This window comes from Musca vetustissima, unplaced genomic scaffold (assembly GCF_032173495.1).
Source record: "Musca vetustissima isolate MV318-11 ecotype Yass unplaced genomic scaffold, APGP_CSIRO_Mvet_v1 utg8408, whole genome shotgun sequence".
In the NCBI taxonomy this organism is placed as follows: domain Eukaryota; kingdom Metazoa; phylum Arthropoda; class Insecta; order Diptera; family Muscidae; genus Musca; species Musca vetustissima.
In genome coordinates, this window is record NW_026875034.1 from 110,314 (window position 1) to 123,472 (window position 13,159).

The 13,159-nt window shown below is 34.7% G+C and overlaps 1 protein-coding gene across 1 annotated transcript; it reads left to right on the forward strand.

The window, feature by feature from the left end:
- Window positions 1–12,089: 12,089 nt before the first annotated feature.
- LOC133337542 (retinol-binding protein pinta-like) lies at window positions 12,090–13,159 on the forward strand. The gene is made up of 3 exons (XM_061545761.1): window positions 12,090–12,406; window positions 12,470–12,836; window positions 12,899–13,159. Exons 1-3 carry the CDS (start codon window positions 12,090–12,092, stop codon window positions 13,157–13,159), a joined length of 945 nt encoding a protein of 314 aa, XP_061401745.1.

A 13,159-nucleotide genomic window follows, 5' to 3' on the forward strand; every position in this document is an offset into this window, starting at 1 on the left:
TAGACCCTCGAAAAATATTCTTTTAAAAATCCACGCCTTTTGTTGTACTAACCCGTATCGGAACTCGAAATTTCCCACCTCCACTTATTATGACCTAGATAACATGATGCCGTGTCTAATTCCATAATTTGTGTATTAATTTAAGGTGGTGTTTTCCCCTGCGAATTGAAAATACCCTACTATCGTAAAAATGCGGGTTGTGACCTCATAAATAATGACTTTCCCATGTAATCGTTTAAAAATTCTGTACATTTTATTATTATTATTTATTTTTAATTTGCAATAAATATTTATTGAAGCGAAACTTTTACAACCCTCCTACAAAACTAACCACCTCCTCCTCCCTCATCACTTTCCGAACTCAGAAAGAAGAACACTTTACCTCCATCATAATTTGTTGTTGACTGGTGGTTGCTGGCAATTTAAATATTGATACACATAAATCGATTGGTTGTTCAAGAGTCAGACAGACAGGCAGGCTGACAGGAATACGTTTGGGCGAACTGCCTCTGACTTTTTCAAATGCTTAGCTAGCTGTCTGATTGCCTGCCACTGAAATTTGAGTTGGCCATCGAGGTATCATATTCTTAGGGGAGCGTGGTGTCCCCTGTTTTTTTCTTCTTCTTTCCATACATTTTATGGTCTTATCTACTTGAGTGTTATGTTATTCTCATTTTTGTTGTTTTTGTCGTTTTTTTATGATTATGCCACTATGTTGTGCCTCTGTTGTACACACACATCATTCCGATAATGCGTGTTAAAAGTGATGGTTCGGGGTTTATAAGGGTCTTTTGCAATGTCATAAGTATGTAATATTCCATAGAGTGCTATCATCATCATTGTTGTTATTTACATTTTGGAATGGAAAAGGGAGAAGAAGAAGGGTTTAAGGTTATCCTTCTTCTTCTTCAATCCCTCCCTCATCCTTGAGGACAAATAATTGTAGCCGTTTTTCTGAAAACGTGTGTGCGTACGCCTGCGCATACATCTGTTTTATATTTACTCGTACATTACCAGATGCACTCGATAATAGCTCGAAGGAGTAGGTGTGTGTGGACATCCTTACTTACAGATGCATTGAAAGTCTTCATGACGAAGAAAAAAAATAAATAATTTTGTTATCCTCTTGTCTATAAATCCGATCGATGGTGGTGGTTATGATCAGAATTTTAAATGAGATTTATTTTTATCACAGAACAGTGACGATGATAAACATAAATAAATAAATCGATTTAATAGGTGGGTCGTGGGGTTCGAAATGTTTACAAATATTTTTTTAATTATGTACCACAACACTTCGTGAGGAATTTTAATTTAAAAATTAACTATAATTATTAAGAGACATGAAAGTCATATCGTACTATAGAAGTCCTATTGAATGAAAGGAAGAATATATATTCAAGGGTAATGACCCTCGAAAAATATTCTCTTAAAAATCCACGCCTTGTATAGACCCTCGTGAAATATTCTCTTAAAAATCCACGCCTTTTATACCCCCTCGACCCTTGTATAGACCCTTTCTTAATGACAGGAAGAATATATATTCAAGGGTAATGATTTGCGGGAATTTATAAAGCATATTTTCACAAGGACTACTTCTAATATCTACTTTTATAAGAAATTTGTTTCGAGGACTATTTTTAAGGAACATTTTTAAAAAATATTTATTATAAATTTTTTTAAAAATATTTTTTGAAGTCCTTAATAATTGTGGATTTAAAAATAATTGAAGTTCCGCAGCCGAAGTTCCGAGGCGAAATATTGGTTATACACCCACCTTTTAGGATCGTCATATCTCGACTAGCTGAGTCGATTTAGACATTTATTGTATAGTATTATCATTACCATCGTAGAGGGCGGAAATGTAGCGCTGTGACTTGGACATTTTGCATTAAGTTCCGATAATGACCAAGGACGACGCCTATAATCTTCGATGACGATCAGTTGAAATTTCAGAGTGGCAATGGACCGAAAACTTTATTTTTGTCTCGTTTCTTGTCGCCCTAGACCCAACAATTATAAATCGAACTTGACACATTTTCCATGGGGAAGGCGATCTGACCAACTAATTCGAATAGATGTTTAACAATATTTTATACTTTATGAATGTCCTCCACTGGCGATGAGTTTTTATAATGGCGTGGATTTTTAAAAATATTTTGAGGTTCCTCCTCAAGTGGGCATTTTTTTTTCAAAATATTTTTGAAGTTCCTCCACAGTCGTGGATTTAAAAATAACCATTGAGCAGAGCAGTATAGTCGGACGGGGCCGACCATACGATATCCTACACAACTACCACGGTACTCTAACTTTCTGCGGATGTTTATTTCGAGCCTGGGCAATATTTCGTTATATTTGCACCATTTTAGAGATCAACCGATTAGAGATCAACAGCACCTCTTCCTTACACTGACATATTTTCCGAATATTCCCAATTTTCAGTACAGCCCTGCTAATTACTTAACCAGATTCCCTTGGTAGTGGGTTGTGTTGTTATGTTGTGGCCTATAGATCGACTCGAAAAAAATAAGTTTATGGTCCACTTCATCCCAATATTATTATCTGATCATCATCGAAAATTATAGGCGTTGTCCTTGACCATACCGTTGTCAGTGCTATATTTCTGTGCTCTAGTGTGGTAATGGGTTACTAAATAATATCTGAATACGTAAGCAAGTTACACATATAAATATTTAGGTGTAACTCCCATCTCCGAGTACATACATCACTATAATTTGTATCAATTTAAAGGCCAACCACTCCTCTTGGATATACTATCAACTTCTCGACTCTATGTCATTCAGGAGTAAATATATATGCCATAGAATACAAATTTTGTCATTTTTCACACAAAAGTCAGGGTCCATTTGACCCGCTATATATTGACCGATCTTTATCGTAACAGGCATACTTGTTCTTTGGCCCAATCCCTTTCTCCACGAGATGTTTGGGCCATAAATGCGGCCTCTGGAGCGACCAGAAAATCAGACAAAAATAAAGTTTTTGGTCCATTTCATCCCTAAATATTAAACGATTTTTACCAAAAACAATAGGGGTGTTTATTGGGCCGAACCCATCCTACATGCAAAATTTCGTGAAGAAGATTGTATCGTGTTTACAAAATAATAATATACAGACGGACGGACACACATGTCTAGATCGACTCAGCTAGTCGAGATATGACGATCGATACCAATATTTCGCGGCGTTACAAACTCTTGGGGCTGCACAAAACTATAACACCTTGACAACAAGTTGTGTAGGGTATAAAAATTGGGGTTATTTTACAGGAGTGGATTTTTAAAAATATTTTTTGATGATTCTCCACTTTAGTCGATAAACATCTCTACAGAACATGTTGAATAGAGGTCCATATTTTGAAATAGCCACCATATAAAGATTTCGAACCATTGTCGGATATGTTGAAGGCTTTTGCCGTATTTTCCAACCAAAGTGGCGAAGCAGGATTGCCAAATAATTCCTGCCTCGATCATCGAGGACGATACACATAGTTGCAAAAAATCAACATAGCCCCACCACCACACCCTATAATAGTCCCACCACTTTTTTGGATATTTTGAGGGTTATAACCGAATTTCCTGTGGAAAAAAACTTACTCACGAAAATATTTGTTTTTATGTTGAAGTTTATAGCCTACAAGCAGTTTAGCAATGTACACTGGCATAATCCCTATATAAAAGTCCCGACTGAATTTTATGAATTGGCAACATATAGTGGAGTATATCCTAAGTATATTATGTCTGCAAGGAAAAAAAATCCTCTCTTCTATTCAGTTCCAAAATACTCAATACTGAAGATCGATATTTTTCTGTAGAAGATCTTGTGGATATATTTGTTTGTAAAAACTATTTTTATAGCAGAATGTCCTAAATATGGCTTTTCAACAGAAAAATTACACAGTCCTGGGAACTATTTCTTATTTCCCGATTTTTAAATAGGAAAATATGCTCAGTCTTGAAGATCTATTCTCAAATCTCAAGATTTGTTTCTATAGAAAAAATGTCGTAGACTATAAAAAGGATTGATAGAAAAAATTCTTCGATCTTTCCTTGCTATTGCAAATGTTTCTTCAGCCCTATAACTTTTTTTATTTCTAAAGGATAAGCTTCCACTTTCATACATTTACTTTTACATTTGCGTTTTTGATATTAATCAGAGTTGACATCACTGTTCGAATAACGCAATTTCGTCAATAAAGTATATTTATTAAGAAGAGTTTATTGAATAAACTCTTCTCAAATTCTCCTTATCAAACCAATCTCTTCTATAGAAGACTCTCTGCCTCCACACAATCTCTTAAATCATTCTCAAATTTATTGAGACATATCTTCTCCATCTTCTCCAACAAATTCTCAATTTTCAACATCCATCTTCCAACATCTTCTTCTTCTTTGTATAGAGAGTGGAGCAACAACAACAACGAAGATTTGACTACCGAAAACTACCAAAACCAACATCAAAACTAGTTTTTCAGGTGTTTTGAAGTTAACAAATTTAGAGTTTAATTTTCATAAACATTTGTGAAGAGAGATTAGTTCTTATTCGAAGTGTGTGAGCGTGTTTGAATATGAGTAACAAATGTGATTGTTGTTATTGTTGTCAATTGTGGTACACACTAGTAATTCGTAGTTAAATGAAAGGTAAACAAAATATTATTTTTGTACTCGACTGCGACTTCGGTAATATCGAACTCAAACTACTACGACGACTTCACAGATACACTTGGCACCAACAACAACTACACCGTATAGAGAAACAAAGACAAATGAATGAGAATGAGAATAAACAATTGTGGCTTTGTTGTGTCCGTTTGTATTGCGATACGATAATTTAACGCACACGTGCATTGAACTTGTAGTCTGTTTGTTTGTTGTGGATAATTAGTGTTGTGTTAAATAGGTAACAACCGATTAATTTAGTAATCGGTTTTATAACATTTCAATTGAGAACAAGGGAATAGCAAAAAAGGGCCCTCAGAACTAAGGATATTTTTTATATGGAAAACATCGATCCTCAGGACTAAATATATTTTTGTATAACTTAGTTGAGGATCTATCGAATATTTGAAATTCTCCGGACTAAGGATATTGTTTATTAAAAATTCGATCTTCAGGACTTCGAATATTTATACCCTACACAACTATGTTGCCAGGGTATTATAGCTTTGTGCAGCCCCAAGAGTTTGTAACGCCGCGAAATATTGGTCCTAGACCCACCTTTAAGTATACCGATCATCATATCTCGACTAGCCGAATCGATCTAGACATGTCCGTCCGTCCGTCCGTCTGTCCATTATAATTTGTAAACACGATACAGGCCACAGTTATGGACCAATCATCACGAAATTTTGCATGTAGAATGGGTTCTGGTCAATGAAGACCCCTATGGTTTTCGATAAAGATCGGTTAATATTTAGGGGATGAAATGGACCAAATACTTAATTTTTGTCGGTTTTTCTGATCGCTCTAGAGGCCGCAGTTATGGTCCGAACATCGTGAAATTTAACATGGAGAAGGGGATCGGGCCAAAGAATAAGCTTGCCTATTTTAATAAAGATCGATCAATATTTAGCGGGTCAAATGGACCCTGACTTTTGTGTGAAAAATTGCAAATTTTTTATTCTGGGGCGTATATACTTGCTCCTGAAGGACATATACCCGAGAAGTTGATAGTATATCCAAGATGAGTTGTTGACCTTCAATTTGATTATGGGGCTGTATGTACTCTGATGTGGGAGTTATACGTAATTAGGTAAAGGTGACTATGTGCATAGTATTACTATTACTCCATTAGAGGACGGAAATTTCGCGCTGATCGCTTTGAAATTTTACATGATGTTCCGATTATGGTCAAAGACGGTGGCTATAGTTTTCGGTGAAGTTGAGATTTCATTCAGGGGGTGCAATGAACCGAAAACTTTAATTTTGTCAGATTTTCTAGACGCTCCAGAGGCAATTATTATATGCAAAACATCACATATTTTAGAAGGTGAAGGGGATCTGACCAAATACTTAGAGCGGCTGTTTAGATGATGATCGGTCAATATTCCGAAGGTAAAATCAACCAAAACCTAAAGTGACCAATTTTTTATTAAATGGCGTAAAAATTCACTTCAAGAACAAAATTTTGGAAAATATGCCAGGCTTAGAAAGTGGAGCTGTTGACCTATAATCGATCGGTGCAAATATCACGAAATATTGCCCAGTCTCAGAATATAGAACGGCAGAAAGTTTGATTTTCGTGGTAGTTGTGTAGGGTATCATATGGTCGGCCCCGTCCGACTATACTGCCCCGCTCACTGGTTTTTATATAGAAAAAATCGATCCTCAGATCCTCTATATGAGACTGAAGAATTGTTTTTATAAGAAGAAATCGATTATATACAAACAATCAACAATCTATAGTACTGAAAATAATGTTTCCGACTCTCGGAACTGACAGGTTTAAGACTTCAGAACTTATTTTCTATAAAAAACGCTTAACCATGTAAACTACTTTTTCAATAGAACAAGTTCGTCAGGGACTTATTTTCTATAGAATAGTTGTTAAACATCTGTTTTATTCTAAAAACAAATTCTGTAATTCTTAAGAACAAAATTCCGAGTCTTGAGAATAATTTTTTTCTTTACAAGAAATCTTCAAACTTGAAGATTTATTTTTCTAACAAAAAACTCCATAGGTATGTGCATTAGTTTATTCCTATGAAAAAAATATTTATTCAGTCCAAAGATAAAAAACTTTCAGAAAACAAATTGATCCTAAAAAGTGGAAATATTTTTTCAATTGGATCCTCAGGACAGAGGGTATTTCTATTTGAAAAAAAAAATCGATCAACATGTTGAGAATTTGCTCTCTATAAAAACGATCTGCCAGCAGTTCAAAGGAATTCTTTCTATAGAAAAAAATCAATACTCAGTAATGCATTTTATATAGAGAAAAAGATCTACCATGAGGCCGAAATAATTAACGAGGTTAACAAATTTTTGTTTATGCAAAAAAAAAGAGTCCTCAAGCCCAACGAATTTTGTCCTACAGAGAATAGTTTGTCCTCAGACGTGAAAAAAAAATGTTCTGTAAAAAAGCTGTCCTCAGCCGGGAAGATTTTTTCTATACAAAAATGGTCATTAGACCTTAAAAAGTTCTTTTTATAGAAAATATCAATTCTCAGGACAATCTTATAAATAATCGTTGAGTTTTAAAATATTTTTTGAAGGCTCGGATTTTTAAAATTATGCTTGTAATAACCATATAAATTACGGACTATTTTTCAAGGACTATCCGAACTTCAGTAGTGTTGGCGGTTTATTTGGGATGCCATTTGTATTTTGCTTTTGCAAAGGGCCAACAACACAAGGCTGGGCCAGTTCATACAAGATGTGGATTTATAAAGATTTTTTTTATAAACCAACATATTATTCAAGTACCAAGGCGTGGAATGACCACCATATATATTGAAGGACCAAGGCGTTTTTTGAGTAATATTTTTAGGATCCAATACAAGAAATATTTTTTCAGGCATATTTTTTAGGGTTTCAGTTTTTTTTAAATATTTTTTAACAACCATCTAAATTGTATGCTTACATATATAAAGACTGTTCGGACTATCCGAGCTATAATCAAGGAGTTTTGAGAAAATAATTTTATAGCGTGGATGGCAACTATTTCAAGAACTATTTCAAGAACTGGATTAAAAAAATCTAGAACCTACCTAAGAACTTTTTTTTAAGAACTATCTCAAAGCGTATTTTTTCAGAATCCTTTTTTTAAGCACCAGCTTTTTCAGGGGCACACACTAGGCGTGGATTTTTTAAAGAATATCTTTTCAGGGACCCATAGGCGTGAATTTTTTTAAAGAATATCTTTTCAGGGACCCATAGGCGTGAATTTTTTTAAAGAATAACTTTTCAGGGACCTATAGGCGTGAATTTTTTTAAAGAATATCTTTTCAGGGACCCATAGGCGTGAATTTTTTAAACAATATACTAGAATATTTTTTCTAGGACAATCCGAACTTCAAGGATCGATTTTTTAAAGAATACTATTTCTGGGACCCATAGAAGGAACAAAGAATAACTTTTAAGATACCATAGACCGATTTTTTAAATAACATTTTTCCAGAAGGCATGCCTTTTAAACATTTTTTTAGGGACCCACACAAGGTGTAATTTTTTTAAAGAATTTTCTTAGATTTTTATAAGAATATTTTTTTCATGGACCAGCCATGGATTTTTAAAGAAAATTTATTACAGGAACCATCTCAAGAAGTGATATTTATATTTTTGAAATATCTACACACAAGTCTTGAAATAAAAAACAGGTACCTGAATGCGGGAAGGTTTAAAGTAATATATTTTCAGTGACCACTCAAATCGTGACTTTTTAGGGACTAATACAAGGCAGAGGTTTTAGAATATTTTTTTTAGTATCCTAAACATTGACCCACACAAGGTGCGGATTTTTTACGAATATTGTTTTCAGGAACACAATGCTTGTATTTGTAAAGAATATTTTTTCAGTGACAGAATGCGTGGCCTCTTTAAATACTATTATTTAGAGACCTACACAGGGGATTTTTTTAGAATATTTCTTTCCTTGGTCTGAGTATTTTTTTTCGATCCTAAGTCCGTAAGTTTTTTTCTGAGAATAAAATCGATCATCCGTTCTGAGGATTTTTTCTACATAAAAAATATCCTCAGATCTGCAAAGTTTTGTTTTCTAAAGAAATAAGTTCATCCTGAGGTATGATTTTTTTTCGATAAAAAATTGATAAGGGTCGAATTCTCCGAACCTCAGGGTCGAATATGAACAAGCCTGCGGAGATTTTTGTCAACAGAAAAAATTGATGCTTATGTCTGATTATATTTTTTCGATAGAAAATGGATCAGTTTTAAGCATAATTTTTTCCGAACCTCTGGGTCGAATATATAATTTTTAAATAAATTGGTCCTCTGTGCTGTGCATATATATATGTATATATATTGTAAAAACAAATTAGTACAGGTCACGTTTTATAAATCTTGAAGTCCGATGAGCGCTCGATATTTTGTTCAACAAAAAAAAATATTTACAAAATTTTGCAAGTTCTCACAACGATTCTTGTCGCTGTTTTTGTTATTGTTGACAAAGTGCATTGCTCCCGTAAATAAATCAATGCCACATTACCCACCAACCGTCTGACTTAATTCCAATTTATTTGGTTTGTTTCCTTCCAACGGAGAAACCAAAACTGGGCTAGGGTGTTTTTTTAATAATGAATGCAATTGCATTGTTGTTGTTGCTGTTGTGGTGGCAACCATTACAATTTCCCCCCATGGCGACTCCACCAACACGACAAGTGGAGCATACTTTGTCGCAACATTTATTTGCGATAATATTGCATTTCAGTTGTCGTATTCCTTGGACTTTCGTTGGGTGTTTTACATGGTGCACAATGTGTTCTTCTCAGGGTGTGGAGCTGGTGTTTGCAAAAAGGGTGTTGTTTACAAAAATAGAACCGAAAAATGTAAAGGGAAATTCATTTTACAATTCAGCATTTTAGGCAGAACATTACTCAAAAGGAAACAATTTTTCCGCTATAGAAACAAATTGTGACCTCCTGGTGGGAGGGTAGCTTTATTTCTATTTAGATAGAAAATGAAAGAACTTTTAAAGTTTTTCAAACTTTTTTTGCTGGAAATAACCGCAGGCGGAAAAGGTGTTCATACGAACATTGGCTGGCCATGGTTTCCGGATTCTTTATCTATGGATACCTTTGGACTCCTTCAATTCCATTTAGGGTCTATTTTCTATCAGTTCTCCTTTCCTTGTCTCCTTCCACAGATAAGGCTGCACTGCATTGAAGTTCCTGTTAAGTTTTTAATTCAACAACAAAGACTATGCTTTGTTCCGGGGGCACAGTGCTGCGAATCTGCATTAACTTTTCCAGCAGCACTGGCGATCGGAGTGCTGCAGAACATTTATAATTTAGCATTAAATTTGTAACGAAGTGTTAAAGTAATCAATAGTGCGGAACTGTTACGGCTGGTAGGCATAGCAACCGATAAGGCAGACACAAAGCACAAAGGCAACTGACGAGGCAGGCAGGCCGGCAGACAGTCAGCCTGACGGCCTGCAATTAAATTAATATGGCAGAGGATGTATTTGTTTGTTTACAATTAAATTATCTTCTCGAAGAATTCATCTGTTTAAGAAGGCTTGTAAATGTTGTTTTCCTTGCAATGATATTTAAATATTTACATCAAATTGTGCATGAATCATTACATCAGTTGTAATTGTTTGTGTTGATTTTTGGGATAACAAAAAGCAGGAAAATAAATAAGATAAATATTCATTAAAATTTAAGGCAGAAAACTGCCTAAAAGAAAAAAATCTTCAGGGGAATCGCCCTTGAGAATAGATTCATAACAAAATTCAAGCCTTGAGAAGAACCCTCAAAAATTCGAGCCTTGAGAAGAACCCTCAAAAATTCGAGCCTTGAGAAGAACCCTCAAAAATTCGAGCCTTGAGAAGAACCCTAAAAAGATTCAAGCCTTGAGAAGAACTCTAAAAAAAATTAGAGCCTTGAGAGGAACCCTAAAAAAGTCGAGCCTTGAGACGAACCCTAAAAAAATTCAAGCCTTGAGAAGAACTCTAAAAAATTTAAGCCTTGTGAAGAACCTTACAAAATTCGAGCCTTGAGAAGAACCCTAAAAAAATTCTTTAAAGAATTCAAGACTTGTGTATACGCCGTGTGTAGATCCCTAGAAAAATATTATTAGAACCCTAGAAAAATATTATTTAAAAAAACACGCCTTGTGTAGAACCATAGAAAAATATTATTAAAAAAACCACGACTTGTATAGAACCGTAAAAAAATTCTTTAAAAAATCCCTTTGTTTGGTCTCTGAAAAATTTTTCTTTAAAAAATCATTGAAAATTTTTTCTTTAAAAAATCCCTTTGTTTGGTCTCTGAAAATTTTTTCTTTAAAAAATCCCTTTGTTTGGTCTCTGAAAAATTTTTCTTTAAAAAATCCCTTTGTTTGGTCTCTGAAAAATTTTTCTTTAAAAAATCCCTTTGTTTGGTCTCTGAAAAATTTTTCTTTAAAAAATCCACGCCTTGTAGAGGCCCTCAAAAAATATTCTTTAAAAAATCCACGCCTTGTAGAGGCCCTCAAAAAATATTCTTTAAAAAATCCATGCCTTGTAGAGGCCCTCAAAAAATATTCTTTAAAAAATACACGCCTTGTAGAGGCCCTCAAAAAATATTCTTTAAAAAATCCACGCCTTGTAGAGGCCCTCAAAAAATATTCTTTAAAAAATCCACGCCTTGTAGAGGCCCTCAAAAAATATTCTTTAAAAAATCCACGCCTTGTATAGACCCTTGAAAAAATATTCTTTAAAAAATACAGCCTTGTATAGACCCTTGAAAAATATTCTTTAAAAAATCCACGCCTTGTATAGACCCCTGAAAAAATATTCTTTAAAAAATCCACGCCTTGTATAGGCCCTTGAAAAAATATTCTTTAAAAAATCCATGCCTTGTATAGACCCTTGAAAAATATTCTTTAAAAAATCCACGCCTTGTAGAGGCCCTCAAAAATATTCTTTAAAAAATCCACGCCTTGTAGAGGCCCTCAAAAATATTCTTTAAAAAATCCACGCCTTGTAGAGGCCCTCAAAAAATATTCTTTAAAAAATCCACGCCTTGTAGAGGCCCTCAAAAATGTTCTTTAAAAAATCCACGCCTTGCTGTGAGTCTTGAAAAAATATTTAAAAAAAATGTTCTCTTCCGATCCTCCAATACCGACTGTCCGTACTAAATAAAATATGGATCTGCTACCAAGTCTTGCATATTTTTTTGCACAACATTTCTTAAATTACGACCTTCTGAAACACATTTTTTCTAATGCAAATTGAAGTTCATTGAAATGTTCGTAAAATATGATGGCATAGCGTCGCGGTGTTTACTTAGCTGTTTAGAATTTTGATGGAACTTCCAAACGAAACGTAGACAAATTATTTATTTTTTTTATTTCTTAGAACTTTATTTGGTTCAGTTGTTCGCCAGATGCGTTAGAGGTTAGTTTAAAATGATTCCTGCTTCTCTTCCCAATATTCAACCTCTTAGTGAGGATTTGCAAAAGGTAGCCATCGAAGAATTGGGAGAGGTTCCATCAAGAATTCCCGAAGATTTATTGGCCCTGAAGACATGGATATCGCAGCAGCCTCACTTGAAAGCACGTACCGATGACCAATGGCTGATACAATACCTGCGAGGCTGTAAATACAGCCTGGAAAGGGCCAAGGAAAAATTGGATTTTTTCTATACCATAACCTCAAAATATCCTGAATTATTTACCTGTGACGATTTGGATAATCCACGATTTCGCGAAGTGCACAATGAGGGGTAAGTGTTGCGAGCGGAGGAATGTCTTTATTTATTTTTTTTTAATTTTAAAATTTATTTCAGAATATTTCTACCCCTACCCAAGCTACTGCATGACTCCGGACCACGTATGGTATTCTTTCGCATGAAATTTGATATTGAAAAATATAAAATCGAAGATGTTATGCGACCCTGCAATATTATGCATCAAATAATGCTGTTGAATGATCCACCAACCTGCATTAATGGTCTGTTTTATGTAGCGGATTTCGGTGGTTCTGCAGGACATTTTCTACAATTCACCCCTAGTATCATAAAGCGGCAGGTGGCATATTTTGAAAAGGCTTTACCATTGCGTATTAAGGCATGGTGTTTCTTTAATGTTTCCGCAGTGGCGGAACAATTTTTTAAAATTATTTTACCTTTGGTGTCGGAGAAACTAAGGAAGAGGGTGAGAGAGGCGAATGGAGTTTTTTGAGTCAATTTTTAAATTAATTTTTTTTTTGTTCTTAGATCCATATTTATAACAAGGACTCTCTGCACAAATTATGGGAATTGGTTCCCCAAAAATATATGCCGGCGGAATATGGTGGTGAAAATGGCTCATTGGCCCAGGCTGCTGCCGACTACCACAAAGTTTGGGATGAATATCGTGACTATTTTAAGGAAAATTCTCAATATGGTGTCGATGAAAATTTGCGTCCCGGCAATCCCATGGATTTTGATAGTATGTTTGGTCTGTGTGGTTCATTCCGGAAAATTGAGGTGGACTAA

Excerpts from the sequence above, each read along its gene's own strand:
- LOC133337542 (XM_061545761.1), top strand. The coding sequence starts at position 12,090 with ATGATTCCTGCTTCTCTTCCCAATATTCAACCTCTTAGTGAGGATTTG. Across the intron at positions 12,407-12,469 it reads CGCGAAGTGCACAATGAGGG|AATATTTCTACCCCTACCCA; the intron begins GTAAGTGTTGCG and ends AATTTATTTCAG. Across the intron at positions 12,837-12,898 it reads CGGAGAAACTAAGGAAGAGG|ATCCATATTTATAACAAGGA; the intron begins GTGAGAGAGGCG and ends TTTTGTTCTTAG.